This window comes from Molothrus aeneus, chromosome 5 (genome assembly GCF_037042795.1).
Source record: "Molothrus aeneus isolate 106 chromosome 5, BPBGC_Maene_1.0, whole genome shotgun sequence".
Classification (NCBI taxonomy): domain Eukaryota; kingdom Metazoa; phylum Chordata; class Aves; order Passeriformes; family Icteridae; genus Molothrus; species Molothrus aeneus.
This window is the reverse complement of record NC_089650.1, coordinates 47,401,364-47,422,165: the sequence shown is the minus strand read 5'-3', so window position 1 is coordinate 47,422,165 and position 20,802 is coordinate 47,401,364. Positions and strand designations below refer to the sequence as shown.

Here is a 20,802-nt window from a genome sequence, read left to right as displayed (position 1 = left end):
AGAAGTCAAAATGGCTAGCAGGGTTTCCTACTGCAAACACAGTTCTAGCCTTCCAGATGCTGTTAAGCAGTTGTTGCAGTTTATCCTAGAGCTATTTATAATTAGCTAGTAACTGATTATTCATAACTGACAGATAAATGCATCATGTACAATTAATAAATAGCAAAGCCAAGCCAATCTTCAGGATATATTTTGCTTTCTGAAGGTAGAAGACGATACTTGCATGAAAGATTCTGGTTGAATTTTATGTCTAAAGTAAAATTTTGGAGCTGATTATGGTTGTTTGGCTGTTCTGTTGAGCCATCATGCAAAGTCACTCTAGTACTCTAGAAAGTGCTTGGGCAACTAATATTAAGGCGCTTTTGTTCCTCAGGTAATGAACAGCACTGGGCAGATGTACTGCACTCAGGCACTTGTTGGCCAAGAGGACACAAGGCTCTTCCTCCCAAAGACACGTATGGAAAAGGCACATAGCAAGGCATACTTCATTCAGGGTATGAAGGACTTTATAATCATAATTGCTGCTGCTGGGAGTGCACCTTTGGGTCCAAGCTGCCATGGAGTGGCCAGACAGCTTCCAAGAGAGAAACTGTGCCTCCTCCTGTCTCTTCCCTGGGCTGGTAGTCATCCCAGTGAACATGACACTGTGATGTCCTGCCAAACCTTAGCCCTTGCTACCTATCACATACAACACAGGAAATCATATCCAACCCTGCCTAAACTTTCTTGTCCCTTCCCTTCCCTTCCCTTCCCTTCCCTTCCCTTCCCTTCCCTTCCCTTCCCTTCCCTTCCCTTCCCTTCCCTTCCCTTCCCTTCCCTTCCCTTCCCTTCCCTTCCCTTCCCTTCCCTTCCCTTCCCTTCCCTTCCCTTCCCTTCCCTTCCCTTCCCTTCCCTTCCCTTCCCTTCCCTTCCCTTCCCTTCCCTTCCCTTCCCTTCCCTTCCCTTCCCTTCCCTTTATACAAGACAAGACAACTGTCATTAACTTTGCCCAAAGTTAATGGGCAACCAAAATAACAACCTCTTGAAGTTGTCTCTAGCTGAGAAAATCTCCACAAATAGCATTTTTCAAAACTGTCTCAGTACTGATAAAACTGTTTGAGAAGAAGGCACAGTAAGACTCCAGGGCATAATTATTTATGCCCTGAATTTCAATGTCTAGTTTGGATTATTTATTCATCCATTTCCTGTCAGGATAGGCCAGATCCTTGGACCTTACTATCTGATAGAAAACAATGTTTTCATAAGCACAGATGATTTTTCCTTTCTTTCCCCCCACCCTCTGTCTGTTTTTGTTTATACTGATTGCAAGGGGTTTCCTGTACTGCAGCAAAAAGCTGGCTTATCCTTCCAACATTTTCTGTATTACAGACTGGGATTTCATGGCAATTACAACAATGTATTTTTATGATTGGAAGCAGGAGCTTCCTTTAAAATCCATTCAAAATGCAATGGTGTATAAATAAATTTATCTCTTCCACCTTCTCCCAAGCATTAATGTGCAGTGTCTTTTTGCCAAAAACAAACAAGTGGAATTGTCTAATCTTGAATAACTGTGAAGAACTCAGTAAGTGCATGAAATGATGCTTGCATGGCTCTTAACAATCCTAATGTAAGTGACAATATTTTTCTGCTGTAAATTGTCAGTGCTTCTGGAACTAGATTTCAACTCTTCAGCAAAGAACTTTCTCTTCAGTTTCCTTCCAGCCTAAGTGTTTTGCTGTTTCTTGATTAAACTTCTGTGTGAGGTGTTGATAAAGTTGCTCGATTCAAAGGTACAACTGTCTCAGTCCAATGGAAGCTGTTGCAGCCAGCAGGAGGTACCACTGCCTGCAGGGGTTTGTGCTGCTCTCCGTGAAACAGCACCTTCTTAAGGCTTATGTTCTGCAGCCTCAGAGAACAGAAACAAGTTCAGTGCCTAGGGAAACATTTATTTTAGAAAATGGTGTAAAGCCTCTATTGTATTGAATGAAGAAGGAATTTCAAACTTCAATAATGTGACCTTTTTGCCTGAATATTCTTTTACAATGTAGTAGAAACCCCCTGTGAAATGCAAGGCTATATTTTATGGCTAAATATGGACTATACAGTACCCATGAAGTGCTTTTTGTTGATTTTTCTTTTTTAGGCCATCAGAACAATATTCAGTTCAACATCTCAGTCATTTTAGATTGAAAGAGATTGCCTTTGCAATAGGAGATATCAATGAAACACACATCCAGTGCTAAGTCAATCAGACCTCAAAGCCATTTTCTCCAAAGCAAGAAGGGGATAAACACAGTCAGAAGAGATCTCTCATCCTTGCTGTTGGCATTGTTCTGGGGAGTAGAGGAAAAAACGCTTGGCAGGATTGCCATTCATCACTTTGTGTTCCTGTTTGAAACATACAATGAGTTCACTGTTTGCAAGGAGAAAAAGTCAGCTATTAACTCAAGCAGTTCCTATTCAGGAAGAGATTATGGGGAATAGCAGCCAGTCTAGCAATTTAACTTTTGTGAGATATTTTTTAGTGTCCATTTCTTTTTCATTTCCATTGACAAATTGTGCTGGTTTTGGCTGGGGTAGAGTTAATTTTCTTCACAGTGGCTGGTGTGGGGCTGTGTTTTCATGCTTCCCGTTCTCTCCCTGATCCTGCTGGTGGGGGAGTGAGTGAGCAGCTGCATGGGGCTTGGATGCTGGCTGGGTTAAACCATGACACAAATGTAAAGCAGGCCTAGAAAACTCTGTTTTGTGGCATGCAGTAGGACACAGTTTCAATCTGAAATGGTTGGGTTTGCAGCTATTATGAAAGCTCAGAACAGGCACAGTGATTGCTGGGGTTGAGCAGACCTGTTACCCATAACTGCCACAGTGCTCGGGGGCACTGGCAGGAGCCCTGTGTCCTGGCTGAGGTACAGCTCTCTGCTGCCATTCCACAAAAAGGAGTAGAAAAGCTCTTAACAAAAACAAGTTAGTGTAAAAGTAACATGAAGTCAGCTGTGAAAGAGGGGAACACACAGCTGGAATTAGGCTGTGGGACAAAACAGCATGCAGAAGAGTGGGTGGGATTAGTAGATAGATAAAGTATGGGATTTAGAGCCTGAAGTAGCGTGCTTTAGATCAGGTTTCTAGAGAGGTGTGATATTCTTGTGATACACCTGGTTTCTTTTTATAGCATCTTCCTCATCTGGCAGCATGTCTCCAAGATGTGGCCATTGGGTGGTGCTGTATCTTCCACCTGGGCCAATGAGTTTCTTGGCCATGTACCTCTGTTTGCCCTGATTTTAAGATAATCTGAGAATAGTATTACTGCATACATTTATTTCACTGGTTTGGGGGGTGGGGTTGTTTGTTTGTTGTTTGTTTGTTTGTTTGTTTTAATGAAGAAATCAGTCAAAAAGGTGGCCAGAGGAAAACACAGGAACATTCTGTATCTGACTGTGGTGCTGCTGTTGATATGAAGCAGATGCAGCTTGCATCTGCCTGTGTTCCCTGGTCTTTATGTGCAGTCCCCAGCCATGGTCTGCCTGCACACTTCCCCCAGCAATGATCCTGCTCTCCTGAGATCACTGGAGACTCAGGACCTCTGAAGAGAGGCCACAGGTCCACAAAAAGCACAGGTGGTGAAACCTAGCCTTGGCAATCATGCAACCTGTGTGGCATTGAAAGCCTTTTGACTGCCATCCACAGAGGAGAGGAGGTTAAGGCATCTCAGCTCCCAGAGCAGGGCTGCAGGCCACAATGGGCACTCTCTGAGCTGCCTGCCATTCAGAATTCAGAGAAGTGGATTAGAATAAGTGCATTGGCAGTGATGTGGAGATGTAAGTGCCTGTCCAGGCTTGGCTGCATCACTCCTGATAAATACTTCTCTTCCCAACCCCTGACCTTGTCCATATGTTTCAAGAAGGGAAGCAGTCTTTTTGTAGATCTAGTGGATATTTTAGTGAGAGACTCAGCAAATCAAGGAAGCTGGAAAAACAGACTTTTACTTTCTTTTTTTTATCTAATTGAGCTGTTTATCTGAAGCCTTTTAAGCAAAATAGAGCTGAGGAGACAAGTTCCCCAACAATCAGATTCCCCCAGAGACTGAATCTGGGACTTTAAACCTGGATTAGTGAAGCAATCTGTTAGCAGAGATGTTAGAAATCATTATGAAGTTTGAGGGTTTTCCTTGTTTGTTTGCTGGGTTGTTTGGTCGTTTTGGTTTTTTATTTTTCCTCAGAAGACTAAGGTAGAAAGAAAGCCTGCCTGAAAAAGCACAGAAGAATCTTCAGTGGGTGAGACTGCAGCTATTGTCTAAAAATCCTAGATCTAGTCTAATAAGTGGGATTAATTACCAAAATAATAGGTCTGTACATTTTGACAGAAAAGATAAATGAATCTGTTTTGGTTTGAGTTGGGTTTTTTCCCCTCACTACAAGTCAGACAGTACTTGCATCTAGGACATGGTTTGGCATGTAGCACATACATATAGTGATCCTCTTGACAAGAAATAGTATAATGACACACAGCATATAGAAAATCATATTTTATCTATTGTTCAACAACATAAGGGGGGAAAATTAGAAGCTCACCTTTTGTGCCCTGCGCTTGTCTGCTCGTTGATTCTGGTGGTATATACGGCTGAAGTTGGAGACAATTACAGGAACTGGCAGAGCAATGACCAAGACCCCACTCAGGGAGCATATTGAACCAAAAATCTTGCCAGCTATTGTCTTTGGCACCATGTCACCATACCTGGGTTAAAGAAAACAAAAAGCTTAGTAAAAACAAAATCTCTTCTAATAATTTTATTTCACAATGAATTATTTGCACAATGTATTTTAATTCTCTTGCAAATAATAGTTGCTGCATATAGATAATGCTTTTACACATATTCTTATATTTACAGCATGTCCATTGTTGTGCACAAATAATTTTATTTTGAAACAAATTTTGGGTCTCCTATCTGTCAAAGTGGGGGCAGGTAAAACACATGCTTTACCTGCTGTACTCTTCCCAGGGTGCCTCTATTGCAATGGAAAGAGAATGACCTTGCTAAGAAAAAAAATCAGTGTTGAAGTTCAGTCCTTATGCTGTTTATTTGAAAGAACTCATCAATTTCATTGGCAAGATCTAAGAGAGACCACTTGGTAAATTAGATACTAAACTGAATAATCTATTGTCTTATGCTGATATAGTACTTTCATTTAACAGGGTGACACATTTTTGCAACAGGTTTCCCAGGAGATCATACACTTTCCATCGCTGCATTTTTTAAATTTGGCTAGACAGAAGCATGGCTGACCTAACTTCTTGTTGACATGAGAAGCTGGAGTAACTGAGTTCCAGATGTCCCTTCCACGGTCTAGGTGAAAGCAAACATGGAAAACTCAAGCCACAAGCAAGCAAGCAACCAAATTGTAACTGCAATCCTGGCAGTGCTCAGAATTACTAAAGCTACCACCTTTCTTTATGATATTGGATATTATTTTGTCCAGCAAGTAAGAACAAAGTGTTACTGATGTATGTAAAGGCACTCCTGTGACAACTTAGTAAGAGATTTTAACTTTTTGCATTTTGTTGTATTCTATAGGGGACAAGTAATTACATCCTACAGAGTTTAATAAAAAGATGAATTACTTTCAAGTACCATTCAGTTTTTAACTTTATTGGATTTTAAGTTATTATTAAACATTGATTTTACCTTGTGAGCTTTGTATGCTTGTGTAAAGAGAGATAACATATTCCCTATTACAAAGAATTTATAAACTCTTAACACGAGAAAAGTTAAAAAATAAAACTATGGAGGAACAGTGTTTAGAAAACACTGTCTGGAAAACAAAACCTGCCTGTGCATCAGGAACTGGAAAAATAATAGAGAAGAGGGGGAAGTCTTCAAATCAGTGTCCAAATAGTGCACCTAATGGACAAAAGGGTGAGGATATGGAATGATGGAGAAACTATATGAAGTTGGAGGACACCTTCTAGCAATGAGAGCTCAGCTCATGTCAAAAGGAGGTGAAGATGAATGGTTTGCATTTTGTAAGTATGAGTGAAGTGTTGAACATAGATATTCAAATAAGTTGTCATACAGGCAGATATAATATAGATGACCAAGTCTTAGACTGTTGACATAGTTTATGTTGTGTTAAATAAATATTTGGTGGTTTTACTAAGCATGTCCAAGTAAATATTCACATGAATAATATAATTAATATTTCTGCCAATATCCCCCTCCACACACACTTACTCAGAATTTGAATGCTATTAGTTTCTCATTTTGTGACATGGCGGGATTGCTTGAAAAATACATAATTTAATAGATTCCATCTTTTACATGAATAATATGACTTGTCTTAATAAAGATATCTAAAAACTGGAAAAATGCTAAAAAGAATGTCATGCTTTCTTTCACATCAACATTTGCACCCCACAAAACAGGCATTTTTGGTGATTATCTCTTCCTGAGCTATCAGCTGTATGCATGACCAGCTGTTATTTTCTTTGGACAAGGAAATGGATAAATGACCTTTCAAGATCTCAGACAAATGGGATCCCTAACACCTCACTAACCCCATTTTCTCCAGGCAGAACAATAGAAAAGCAGGTATATGGTTTAGGGCATAGCATAGGGCCAGGGTGGTGAGCTTTGTGGAGAAGATCTAGGATCAAATCCCTGGTAAACATTTCTGCCTTACACTATTCATTAGTTTTACTTACAGATAAAAGTATTTTCATATTTTGGATCAGACTGTGTAAACAGAAATCTGACAGACCAGACTTTGAAATGCAAAATTTACACATGGCCAGTACTAGATCTCTTAAATTAGATCTCTTAAATGAGATTTCTAAACCTATATTTAGATGCTTATCACTTGAAATGCCAAACTGCTGAACCTTCACAAGCTTCCATTGTCACTGATGGCAGCTGTGGACAGAAGGCATTGCTGCCTCTAATTAATTTGGCTCGAAATTGCTCAGGGATATAGTTCATCCTGTTGATAATGTGACACTATAATTATATGAATCAAGAGCAGACTGAAGCTTTAGAAGTTGTGACAGGAACCACAAGCTCATCTATCTTCAGCATTTCAGTATTTATGTGTGAACCAAACCAGTGGCATAAGCAGATGCCTTTTCATAATATTTTAGTATTACAGAGTGAAATAAAAAAATATTAGGATTGTTTGACACAAGAAGGTATTTTGCAATGTTTTTCTTACCTTCTGGACAAAATGTCATGCAGGTGCATATACTGCTTACCTTAAAATAGCTTGCTTTCAGTTACTTTTCTTTTTAGCTTGCATCAGGTGTAATACAGTGACATTTTCCAAAGGTAATGTTGCTTGTCTGTTATTTAGTGTTAATAATACCTTTTGCATCATTAATAATTCTTACATAATTAGTTTTTCTCCTGTTACTAACCACTGTGCTGGAGTTGTTTAAATAAATTTATAGTCAGAAAAAAATACTTTAAAGAAATCAGTCTTCCTAATTCTCACAGGGTGAGAAATATATTTGGTTACTTTTGTGACAAAACAGAGGTTTTGCTACATTTGCCCTGGTTAGCCTTGTTCTCCTTTGGGACAGTGACACAGATTTTAGTCTGGGGTAGTCATGATCAGAATTGCTAATGAAGTTCCTCCTCTTGAATTAAACATTACCTTCAGTTATACCTCATATATCACTGAACACCACCAATGGAAATGGATGACATAAAGTGAAGGGAAAATTCCTTCTATAGGTCCAACTGCAATTGTTTTATTCTTTAGAAATTCTAAATGAAAAAAATAGTGTAACTCCATTTTCAGATGGCAGGGAAGCTTTGAGGTGCTAGCATTTCAAAGTGGAAAATTTTTACTTGATCTCTGAAACAAATTCTAAATTCTGCAGAAAATTTGATTTCTTCAGCCATGGAGACACAACAAATGTAGAATCTTATTAAGCAATTTTCACAGACTCCTTTTTCAAAAGGGAACTATTTTAAGGTTTTATCTAGTGCTACTCTGCTTGCCTCACTTTTCTTCGGGCTAGAACTGCAGACATATTCTCATTTATTTGCTTTTTTCCCCTAGCTGCAGTATTTTCATAGCTTTGTATATCTTCTGTTCTGCATATGTCTATTATTGTAGCCAAAGCTCAAGCCACTCTTTGGGCGTTTGTGATTTGTACTGACAATCTAATTTTGTAATGTCAGAAGTGTCATCCCAATATTTTATGTTCTGGATGAATGAAGAAAAAGAGGCTTCATACTGATCCCTGATATCAATCAGGTTCATTCTACTTCAGTTGCCAAAAGAAAAAAAAAAGAAAAAAGACTATGACAAACCAGGTGTGTCAATCAAATTTTATCAAATCTCAAGTCAGAAACAACATGATCAAACTCATGCTTGGGTTTCACTGGATGCAGTCCAGACAGGCCAGACAGGCTATTGCTTGCAGTCCATGACTTTCATTAGATTCAGGAATAAGATGAATAGGTGATGATGCCACAAATAGAGCCTGCAGAATTTAGAATTTGCTTTAGAGATCCTCTTCACTAAGTGACATTGTACAGAGATGAATGGAGTGACGGATGGATGGATAGATGGATGGATGGATGAAAGGATGGATAGATTGGATGGATGGATTTAGAGGCATGTATGTTTGTCTGGGTTGTTTGTATTCATCAGGTGATGGACCACTTTTGCATATTTGACTCCTTTGACTCTTCCATATTGCAAGACCGACAGCAAGCCAGGGGATTCCTTCATTTTGCAAATACTGTATCTTCCAGAGTGTTGATGTGAGTAACATGGGTGTGATGGCACTTTGCATGACAGACTGGGGGAGCGCAATGCAGCTTGAGTCATACACAGGAGATGGAGCTCTGGCAGGAGCTTGGGAAACACAAATGTGTTTGGGGTTACTACTGCCCAGCCAGTAATCTCAGCATTGCCATGTCAGATCTTACCCATGGAGCTCCACCTGACAGCACACTACTGCTTTTCTAACTGATGAGTGGAACATACCTGGTGTTGCATACCCATAATTCAAGAAATCTCAGATAACACAGACTATTCGTGGCATCATCACCTATTCATCTTTTTCCTGAATCTAATGAAACCCAGTTTTTGATGGCTGGAAGATGAAATATTTCATAAGTCAAAGGTCCAAATTATAACTGAAATGAATCATACTTTTTGGAAATTTTTTCCTTGATGTGAGAGAGAATGTATTTTCTTTAATAATCCTAACAAGTGAGAGGAACAATGATGCTTATTTAACTCCTGTTTGTTTGTTTGAACACAGGAGTAAATTTTTTTCCAGCGAAAAATAAGTGTATTGTGGATGTCAAAATAAATAATGACAGAAATTGTAATTTAGCATATTTTTGTGTGTTACATGAGAAATTAATATTTGAAATAGTTCAATTTGGGTCAAAACATCCCCAAAGGACCTCTGTACCAAATCTGTAAAATTGGAGAACGTATGTAGGAAGAATAAATCCAGCATTTGCGTTTTTGCAAAGCCCAAATACTCAAGGCTGAAACTGACGGACACAGTGAAGGTTAAAAAACCCTCACTACGAGAGGGTTTTCTGACACTAGAGGGCGTAAACGCCATTAAAACCAAATGCAAATGCAGAAACAATTTAAAATGTGTGTTTCAGATATATATGCCCTCTTCCACCTCTCTCGAATTAATTTACATTCTTTAAATAATTATTACATTGATTGAGATCTGTTGTCTGCTCCCATATTATTTGCTGAAAAGGTAGGCTAGTAATATTTTTTTTTGTTTTCAAACATGTAAAACATGTCAGAAAATAATAGAGTTGTAAAATAGATACAAAGACATTAAAATTAACTTGGTACTTATTTTAAAAGAAAAGGAATTTATGACCAAAGAACAATGGAAATAGTACGAGATCCATGGAAACGAAACAATCTTCGCAAAAGCCAGAACAGCTCATATTTTTTCATGTGTGGGGGACAAATGACATTTCCCAGTAGATCTGGTGGGTCACCCAGGCAGAGATCTAGATTTGTGCACAGGAGGTGATTAAGCGAACAGTGCCCTCCCTCCTCCAGGGGTGGCATGAGGAGGATGCATCTGCTCTCTTGTCTCCTGTCTCAGCTAATGGCTCTTTCCTCTCCTCCAGGAAAAGCCCCAGAGGCTGCTGTGGTGAGACTCTCAGAGATGATTATACAGCTGCTCATTGGCCCATGAGTTTAGGCTGCCAGCCACCCACTTGGGCACACGTTTACATCCCAGTATGGGAGAGCCGGCAGGGAAAGCAATTCCCATCCTCTCTGACACTACCAAACAATAATCATGGTGAATCTGACTTACTGTCCTGGTTTTGACAAGGTCTGAAAATAGCCTAATGATTTTGGAAAAGCAATTTCTAATAATACAAAATGTTCCTGGTTGTGTGAAGTGCAGAATGACGTTACACAGATTACTTCAAATTTTATTCCAGCCTAGGAAGATTCTGCATGGAATTGCAAATAATCTTCCTGGATGCTTTTACTGCTCTGCAGGGGCCTCTGCTGCAATATCTCTCTCTTCTGCCTAGTCATGATGGACATGGTCTCCTCTGGGTCCACAAATGTTCCTTCAAGTGTTGCCCAGTATGATCATTCATGAATGATGAAAACCACATCTGCTTCTCTGAAGTGGAAGTACTCCCTGTGTTTTCCAGCCTGCAGTGCAAGAGAATTAAAATAGTGCCCCTGCACCTGGCTGGGTTAGCAGTTCCTGAAATACAGAATTTCTAATAAAAGTCAGGGAATTTGAGGGGGAGGGGGCTGTGGTTTTTTTGTTTTGTTTGTATGTGCACCAGGGTTTTCACTTAAATGGACTTGCACAGGTGGACTTTAGTACTTAGAGGTCAAACCACAGGAGTTTTTGCATGGAAAAGTTAAAAGGCTTGCCCAAGGAAACACTCCCAGCTTCTTGCAATCCAGACCAAGTTTCAGATAACCACATTCCTTCTGTTTTCCTTTACCATAAAATATTAAATTCAAAGAGGTAAAAGATATCTTTTGCTGCCATCTTTCCCTCACTGGATAGGAAAACTTAATATCCTACCTGTTCCTGAGCAAATCATCACAGAAATATGATGTCTGATCCATCCTGCATGGGGGATTTTTAAGCTATCAGAGGTACAGCTCAGCTGACTCACTTACTACTGAGATGGCATTTCTGTTTGTTTTTTTCCCCAGACTTCAGAAGCAAAAATAAACATGTTTGTTTTTAGGAAAAAGAGCATGTTTATGAATGGATCCAACACTTCATAAGGATAAGAAAAGCAACATAGCACTAAAACTGTTCTTGATGTAAAATTTGCAATCTGCCTTTCAAGTGTTTCCTGAATCATGCTGGTTCTCACAACACACTGGCCATCACCCACAAGCACAGGTGAAAATCTGACTTCTTTAAAGTTTGCAGGCAAAAGGAGCTTTTCACAACCCTTCACAGAGAACCAGGATTCTGTGGCAAGTGCAGGTGCTCTCAGCCTGTGTGGCCCTGCCTCCTGCCTGAAGGGGACACTGACACTGTGACAGTGACTGCAGAAGGTCTCTGCAGAGGAAGCTTGTGCTTCCAAACCCCATATTTGTTTGAAGTGATGTAGACATCGTGTACCATTATCGAGTAACTCAGAATTGAGTCTTCCTGCAGTGGTTTTTGTGATGGAGATGCTCTCCCGGGAGATCTGCCATGTTATTTGCTGGGATTTTTTGCTTAGTTTAGTGGATGGAGGATGTATGTCAGCAATAAAATTAATCAGCTAGACTGCCACACACTCAGCAAAGGATGAGTGACTCGTTAAGCCCTGCCTGTGTGCTCTCATGGGCATGTGAATAAACCAACCTCCATCAGCTCCCTTCAGAACCAGTAGATAAGTTCTGGGACTAAGCATGTATGTTACAAGGGAGCAAATATCAGTTAACCACTTTAACTTTGAGATCACTTAAAAAAACCACCATCAGTAAAAATACAGAAGCTCACCATTCTAAGAGTACAAAAAGAAGTTCTATGCATAAAGCAATACTACAGACATGTCAAATTACATTTTACATTTGCTAAATGGGGTCCTTGTCTAAAGAGAATGCTGTAGATTGTTATAAAGCTGTTCCCTAGAGCCTTCAAGCTGCTTGGTAACTAAATGCTGGTGAGTTGACACTAATTAGCCATTTATTTCAACATTACATCCAACAACAGATAATATAAATTGCTACTGGTAATAATTTTAAGTGGAATTTCTAAATAAGCATTTCCACTGTGTTGCCTTAAGGATTCAGCCTGTACAGTTACAATGTGGGAGCTAATTCTGTTTTTAAAACTCTATTCTATATGAATGTGGAATGAGCCAGGTTTGAAAGAATCAGTCAGACATAAGTAAAAATGACTTAATTTCTTAAAATGATCTTTACTCCTAAGAATACAATATCGGACTAATATTGAATTAATTTATTACTTTGTTGTATTACTTTAGAATTCTAAGTCTTTAAGATACCATGGTGATGAGTGGGGAACAAATGCTTGGCTAGATATTATTTCATAAGATAGTACAAAGGAAGAATATACTTTTCTGGTGCCACTCAGTCATGTATTTTCTGGGGCCTGATGCAGACATAATTTTTTTTTTTTATTTTATCATATGTGAAGTCAAAAGTAACTAAGAGGCAGATTGCAAAAAAAGCCAATTTGATCTTTTCTGCTGTAATTCTGGCTTCCTTCACATAGAGAAAATGTTTCAGGGTCTTTGCTCTTAAAAATCAATGACTTCTATTACTTAGTTAGGACCTAATTTTCTAACAGTTCTTTTGTCAGAACATGAACCCACACACAAACACATATATAGGATGAACTGAGCAGCTCTTTCATAGCTTATAAATGAACAAAAAAATGCCAATAATAGTTTAGAATGAAACTTCACCTAGACTAATATGCAGTCTCCAAAATTAAACCTGAAGCAAACACATAGGGAAAAAGAATTGGCTAAATATAAATTATAATACCATTGAATGATCTTCCATCCTTCAACCACTTACAAATAACTGAAGAAGTACCAAATATAATTTTTTAAAATTGTTTTTAGTGATTCTCAGAGGATTGCACTTCCATGGGCTTTATTTTGACCCTTGAATCTGTGCACATTTCTGGCATTCATAGCGCTGGCAGTTCCTCGGTGAGTGTCCTTTTGACTCTTCTGGCTGCAGTTCCTTGTTCTGTGTGATGCCCCCAGCCAGGTTCTTGTATTCAAAAAAGTATCTGGTGATATTCTCCAGCCACCCTCCTCCTGCCTCTTGTGTTTTCATACCTGCTTACCTTATGTCTTTCCTAGGCTGGCAAGCCCTACTGTGTTCATACAGAATCTGCTCCCTACATTTGATCATCATAATTTTTGCCCTTTTTTGGATCTCCTCTATTTTTTAACACTGTTTTCAGGAAAATAAGGCCAGAACTGCACACAGTTTTCTAAAAAGAGGTACAGATCAGTTCAGGATAGCTTGTATTTCTGGTCCTAGCTTGGCTTGACAGTGAGCCATTCTTTTTCACAATGTTAATGTGTGATTTCCCACCCTCGTTATTGCTCTGTCCAAATCTTTATTGGTGGGAGCTGATAAAATTTTCCTTGCTTCCCAGATATCTACCACTGAGAGAGGAAAAGGAGCTTCTGGCACAGCATGGGTGTTTTGATGACTGTCATCACGTAATTTGTACAAAATAATCATTGTAATGGCATAGCTCAGCCCGCATCTGTGCTAACCAGACAAAGAAAATTCACCCCTAGATTTGTACCGACATTTAGGTTAAAAGGAATGTATCTTCATTTGTTCTATGGATATGAATTTTTACTTTTGGGTTTCTTTGGGTGTTTTTTTCTTCTCTATTTGTTCTTTCAGAAAATCTTTTCTTTGGGAGAACTGGATTAAAAAGCAATATAATGTTAAAAGAAAGTGTTTTATATCTCATGGAAAAATGAAAAAAATATGAACCAGGATGAATGCACAACAATCCCAAAGATTCATAGTTTTAAATAAATTGATACAAATAAACTAGAGTATAAAGAATTTCCAACAGTTCCTGTCTGAGACATTAACTGGAAGCAACATGAACATCTGGCTATGAAAAGCCTCACCTTCAAAAGTAGCACCATCTCTAGCCATTCTTCACTTCAAAGATTAGAGGTAAAAGATGGACAATGCCATCAAATGAGGCTCTGTCCATGGTGCCCAGCAATGACTGAATAAAGACCCTGCAGTACTGGTGGTAAACAGGAGCAGTGTGAAATGCACTGACCACACCAAGGGCTGCTGTAAAGAGAGCCCAGTTCAGGCTCCACTGATTCCCAGCAGGACAGACTAGAGTTTGACACATTCTCCCTGGGAAACAATTCCAAGGCAACTGATAATTACCACCCATCTAATCTCCCTCACCCGCCCTTGGTTCATGGGCACTCTCTGTTCCCCCAGACACCTCATGAGCACATGGAAGATGACAACCCAACACAATTCTGAGTCCTTCTAGGAACATACTACTTGGTAAAATTTAGGATTGAGCTGTGAAGCACAGATTTTGGTGCAGATTTAAACACACTTTCTGAAGCCCAGGGGTCTGTTTTGATGTGCCACCTTGTTCCAGCAGAGAGAGAGTTTTCCTATTAGTTGTGTGATTAGGTATATTCTGGGCCCAGTGCTCATCCCAGATATATTGCTGAAAATTTTATGTAATTCATTTCTCCTACATTTTTCCTTTTCGTTTCAATACTTGTGCTAAATAGCAGCAAATTCAAAACAAAGCATTGATCTGCCAATCCAATCCTAAATTTCTCTGGAGTATATATTAGCCACCAGGTAAAACTACTCCAAGTACAAATCACATTAACACTAAAAAGCACCGTGAAAGTTTGCAAGGACAGCCATGACTCTTTGTGACAGCTACTGGGCACAGCACTGAGATCTGTGAGCTGATTGCACTTGGGAATCAAATCCAGCTGCTCCCATGTTCAGATAAAACTGACTGACAAGAGGTTTTAGCCACTGCTGGCCTTCATGCTGCTCAGCACTCTAATGGGCAGATCAAATCTAGGTAGGGATGATTCCCAGCAAATTTGCAATTCCTTTTGCTTTTTCCCCCATCCCACAGGGAAGTTTGCTGCCTCCTTGGGGCCCAGGTAAGGGATATTACTAGGAAAATTCCTGATCTGTTACAACCCTCTGACTATTACCCTCTATTCGTTGTCAGGTCCGTAGGGATGAGATTGAAGAAATTAGCCCTGGAGCTATCACAATGGACTTCAGGGCACTGGGGCATTTGGTGAAAGGAGTGTGTGCAAGGAGTGTGGTTCAACAAGGCCAAGTGCATGGCTCTGAACTTTGGTCACAAAAACCCCATGCAGAGCTACAGGATGGGGGCAGAGGGGCTGGAAAGTCACACAACAGGAAAGGACTTGCACTTGGTGGTTACAACTGGCTGAAAAAAATCACTGAAAAGAGTGGTGTCAGGCATTGGAATAAGTTGCCCAGGGAGGTGGCAGCGTGACTATCTCTGGAAGTGTTCAAGAAGTGTCTGGGTGTGGCATTTGGGGATAGGGTTCAGGGGTGGTTACAGTGGTGCCAGGTGGATGGTTAGACTAGATGGTCTTGAAAGTCTCTTCCAACCTCGGTGATTCTGTGATTCTGTAAAGTTCCCAGACTGCAATGCAGGTTTGCTTTTGCTCAGTGGCACACCTTCCCACTGTAAAACATCCTGGTTCTTCTTCCATATATTTACTTCCATTAGACAACAGAAGTTTGGTATGTTAAAATACTGATAGAAGAACTATTAAAAATGGTTTGGAAATAATAAATAGAATTTTTGCCTTCTCTTTAAAAATAATCATCCTCTCAACTTTCTATTTATTACTTGTTTTGCTTCACATATTTTCACCTCCCTTGAAAATAGGCTTTTGTGTCACATTCAGCACTGGCCAATTAGGCCAAGCTAATTTTTTGCTTGCCAACACAACCACCAGTGGATCTGTATTATTTTTATATTCCTTCAGACAGAGCTGAAAAACATGAAATAGCTTTTGTCAGTATGACACAGCTACTGGCCTAAGTCTCTAGGGATCTCTGCCAAATATTGAATACTTCACTTATTTTTTTATTTTTTCTCTAATGCCTACTTGAAATCTGTTCAACCAAGGGTAAAAAGTACTCATATATTTTTATACGCACACACACACAAACACATATGATAAATGATACATGATTATATATTATACACTATATATTTAATACTACATATACACACTTAGGTAAAACTAAGACCTTTCCCTGTAAAGTAATAATAATTCCATTATAAATATTTTGCGCATTAAAAGATTTATCACAGTCCAGTATCTTAGTGTCCCTTTCTAGCTAGCAGTCAGGAGAGTAATTTTTCTGAGAATATCTACTGTTATTTTGCACCAGAAATTCAGCTCCTTTTTTTTCATGGCATTTTTCATGCCCTCCTATTTAGAATATAGTTGAAAAAACATATCAGCTGCAATGGACCATTTACTATTTTTTCTCTTGGTCTAATAAACTTTTTTGCTCTTGTTCATTTTTTAGAGATTTCTGAACTTGCTCAGCTAAGTCAAGGAGAATCAAAACTACTCATGCACTTCTAGTCTAGCAAAACAAAAGTCTCTTCTGAGTTCACTCAAGGCTCTGCACAATTCAGCTTTCCATCAGTGCTAAATCACTCCAAACCTTGAAAGAAGGAGGTGATGCTGTAGCCTGGCAGAGTAATCACCTTCAGCTGAGGTTAGTTATGTCCCCTTTCTTGCAAAGAAACCAAGAGCCTGTATGAGCTGCTCTGCCCAGGGACAGCTTAACTCTCACCCTCCCAGCCTCTTCAGGCTGTAAAAGCTTGGTGCTGCGTGGTTTATGTAAGTTAAATAGGGAAATTTGCAACTATTACAATTACAAATTGAATTATTGAATCAATTGTTTCAGATGTCTTCTCTTCATCAAATTGTGCAGCATGGAGCTTGACTGCTTAACCACGCTGGCTCTGAGTCTTGACACAAATTTGAATGGATATCTTTGGATATGGCAATGTAGCAGCATGTTACAAAGAGTAGAAATGGGTCTGCCTCTGCCAGTTTTGCTAGTGCATTTTGTAATGTGACCTCTTGTGTGCTCGTAATTGGACTCAAGCCACCAATGAATCTCTGAACATTAGCACACTGCAATGACAGAGTAATGACTTTCTGTCACTACTAACCCCATTCCTATTTGAATTCATGTCCCATGACTGAGAGGTTCTGTATTTCACTACCAATCCTCTCAGTCATTCAGGCATAAAGCTTTATAATGCAGACCACTACTATTCTTTTCGCAAGTAGAAAATAAATAAATTTTCCACATGGGCTTTTAAAATTATTTTTTTTTAATTTTAAAGAAATGTTTCCCTCTCTCTTGTATACAACATTTAAAAACTTTGTTTTCAAAATTTCAAAATTTTCAATCTTTTTAGAGATTGCTGATAAACCTTGAATTTTCTCATGAATTGCTCGGAAATTAAACTTCTGGACGCCTAAATATAACTTCATTACATTTTTAAAATGAAAACTCTGTCAAGTTTCAGTATTCATTAGAAAGTCTGAAGCTTTGTAGAAAATTTGTCAGATGCCAATGGTAAACAGAAGGATTTTTGAAGGTCGCATGAGACTTCTTTTCCCAGAGTGATGCAAATGCATTTTCCCTACATGTGTTGCCAAGAAATCATGCAATAGGGAATGCTAGAAAGGGATTTTCTCAATCTCTTCCTGTGCAGCCTGTATTTTTATAAAATGCTTATAAACATTCAACACTCTAAGCCTGGTTTAATTGGATAATCAAACCACAGCTACAAGAAGTCTTGTAATTTTTTCCAATTAATTTTCATTTTTGAATTTCAACATGAAGAAAACACTACCTGTCAGGAGTGAGTAATGTCTTTAGAGGCTGGAGCTTCCATGAGGGGTCAAATCCCTCGTGTATGAAAATGTTTTGATCCCAGTTATCCAACAGATGGTTTGACAGCACTGAACACCAAGGGTGGAACTCAGAAGGAGCACCTGCACTTCTCCCCCAGCTTTTGGAAGGAAAGCCTTGTTCTATCCTCTCCCTTCCTCAGGTTTTGAAAGACAATCCTGTTTTGCTTAAGATCATGGCTCAGTATATTTCTCTACAGAGTGCAGCACTCCTTGTAGCATGGATCTGGATTCTGTGAGGGACTAAGAATTCAGTCTCACAGTACTACTTTGCCTTTTTTTCCAACCAATTGGCTTACACTGACCTTCCCCAGAGGGCAAACTCCATTTTTAGGTGTCTAATTCTCTTGTCATTATTTGGCACAGCCTGTGCGCAAACGCTGTGCCTAGTAATTAGATACTGCAGCGCTTGGGGTTGTGACACAAGACTTTCTGAATCATTAATATTATGCCTCCACTGTGATTCTTTGCCTTTCCAAAGCTTGTGTGTCATGCTCAGAAAATCTTGTGGTGTGTCAGACATAGGCCTGAAAGCACTACAAAAGTTACTTTTTCACTAGAGATTCCTGTGCTGCAAATAGGGGTTCCTTCTGCTTATCCACCCTCTGCAGTGAATTACCCAAATCAGTGATTCCTGGGCATTTTGAATTATGCACCAGCTTGCTCTGAACTGCTGTGAACCTTTAGAATTACATGGTCAATTGAGAGCACTATAAAAGCAATATATTGCAGATCATTTATCTTGGCCCTGCAGGCTGTAGTTTTGGACCCCTAGATGTAAGCAACAACAAGCAAGTAAAGTTCTTCCTGACCAGCACTCTTGCCACAGCTGAAAGTTGTTTCCTGAGCCACACTCTCCAGCCTGACCTCAACATCCACAGCAGCATCAAAGAATAACCTATCAGTTTCTACCTGTCTCCAAGCATAACTATATTTGATGTATTTATCTTTCTGTATGTCAAAATCCATTGGGAACTCTAGCCAATATCCGGCAGTTCTCATGCTTAATTTTGCCTGTGCCATTCACTGAAAATTTTGTCCTTGGATTTTAAATTTCTACTCAACCTTTTGGTTCAAACTGTTTCTTTTATCTCTACAACAACAGGCATGGTTTAATGAGGAATGCCAAACCCTCTCCTTTTCATGCATTTTCAATTAGTTTTGTTTCTCACCCAGTATAAATCACTTTCTATAGACCTTTATATAGCAGGTCTTCTGTAGTTTTCTGCTGTCAGGTTTGTTGTTTTCAGTGGGTTGAGCACTGTTCTCCTTCCTTTTCTCCTTGACTTTGTTATTTTAGGTACTTTCTTATTTGTGCCCACATTATAACTGCACAGCTTTGGTGCTTGAGCAGGAATCCTGGGAGAAGAGTGCTAATGCTGCACTCCTGATGCAAACAGATTACTCACCTCAAAGCACTGCTTCTCCATGAACTGCCTGACAACTGTCCCCTGGGTTTCCACTGATTTTCACCTCTGTACAGAATTTGTGTGTCCAGGGAATGAGTGAAGAAATGACCTGTTGGCCTTGAGCTCTTACATGGTACAGGGGCAGAGGGGTGACAGGTATGGCTTCATCCCCCTACAGATGTTGTACTGTGTTGCACACGCCAATCTCCAGAAGTGACTTCTGTTCTCCTGCAGGAAATGGTAGTTGGTGTCTCATGATTGCAAGGACAACCAACAACCAACTTACAGCCCAGAGATTCAACACAGTAAAAATCATAGCTGTTGAATTTTCTTTAAGAGTAGCGTCTTCAAAAGAAGCATTTTCAAAGTGCAGAATAGTTTCCAATGATTGATTAATGCTGTATTCTAACCTCATTACTTGCAACTACAGTTTCACCTACGCCAGAGGGCTTCTTTGAGTATCCACTTTCAGCTCTCTGATGCTTGTGATCTGGCTCACAATCTATATCTGATTGCAGAGGAGACCTCACCAATGGTATTAGTGTTTCTGTTTCTTGTGATAATAAAAGACATATTACTTAAAGAGGTAATTCGCGTGATTCATAATAATTTTTGTCTTCTACAATAGACCTCCCCTGTCTTTACAGAATATGCTATGCTCTCACAGCTGTACTGGTCTCTTGTACCCTGCTTAACTCCACCTGGTACCAGACCAGAGGTTCTCCTTGATGCTGTCTTTCACCCCTCGTGAGTTGCAAGGATTCTTTTTATGGGAAGAACATGAATCTGCTCCACTACCACGACCACTGCCAAGATGCACAGCAATCTCGTTCTTTTAACTTCCATACTTAGGATTTCTTCTAGCACTAGAAAAACTGAACTAATAATACTTCCTATAGAAAGAGTGTAATTATTTCAAGAATCTGAGACTGACTAATCACATGGTCCTTTTATTATGAATCCTGTTATATTCTCTGGTGCATTTAAATAATCTTTCACCCTGCTGGTAAACTTTAGGATGTGAGATCTCAGAGTTACTTGTGTTGGAGAGGACAGATCAGTTCTGGGTCTTAAACAGCTAAAAAGCCACTAAACTGCATTTCATTGCTTCCAAAGTAGGACAAATTTTGGTTATAAATATTAAGAGATGTTACATTTCTTTTTACTCAAAACTGTGCTATTACAGGCTCATAAGTCAGATAGCAATTCAAGCTCTCTCTCTCCAGGCCTTTCCTTCCTTAATGTGCTCATCAGCATTAACCACCAAATGCATCTGCCTTAGGAGCTAGAAAATCTCTGTGTTCTATTATCAACATTATGTCTTTAATAAACAGATATGTCACTGGCCTATTCCTTTTCAGAAAGTGTTGGAAGGGGTGGGGGAAAAGTCTACATGAGGTCAACTCTCACAGGAAAGAAAATAAAATACAAAAT

At 39.3% G+C, this 20,802-nt stretch overlaps 1 protein-coding gene across 1 annotated transcript in view; it reads right to left on the bottom strand.

The window, feature by feature from the left end:
• Positions 1 to 20,802, bottom strand: part of KCND2 (potassium voltage-gated channel subfamily D member 2) — a 264,661-nt gene that overhangs the window by 15,193 nt on the left and 228,666 nt on the right. Inside the window, exon 3 of the mRNA XM_066550582.1 lies at positions 4,551 to 4,713. Coding sequence (XP_066406679.1) covers positions 4,551 to 4,713 — 163 coding nt within the window. The remainder of the gene's footprint in view (positions 1 to 4,550; positions 4,714 to 20,802) is intronic.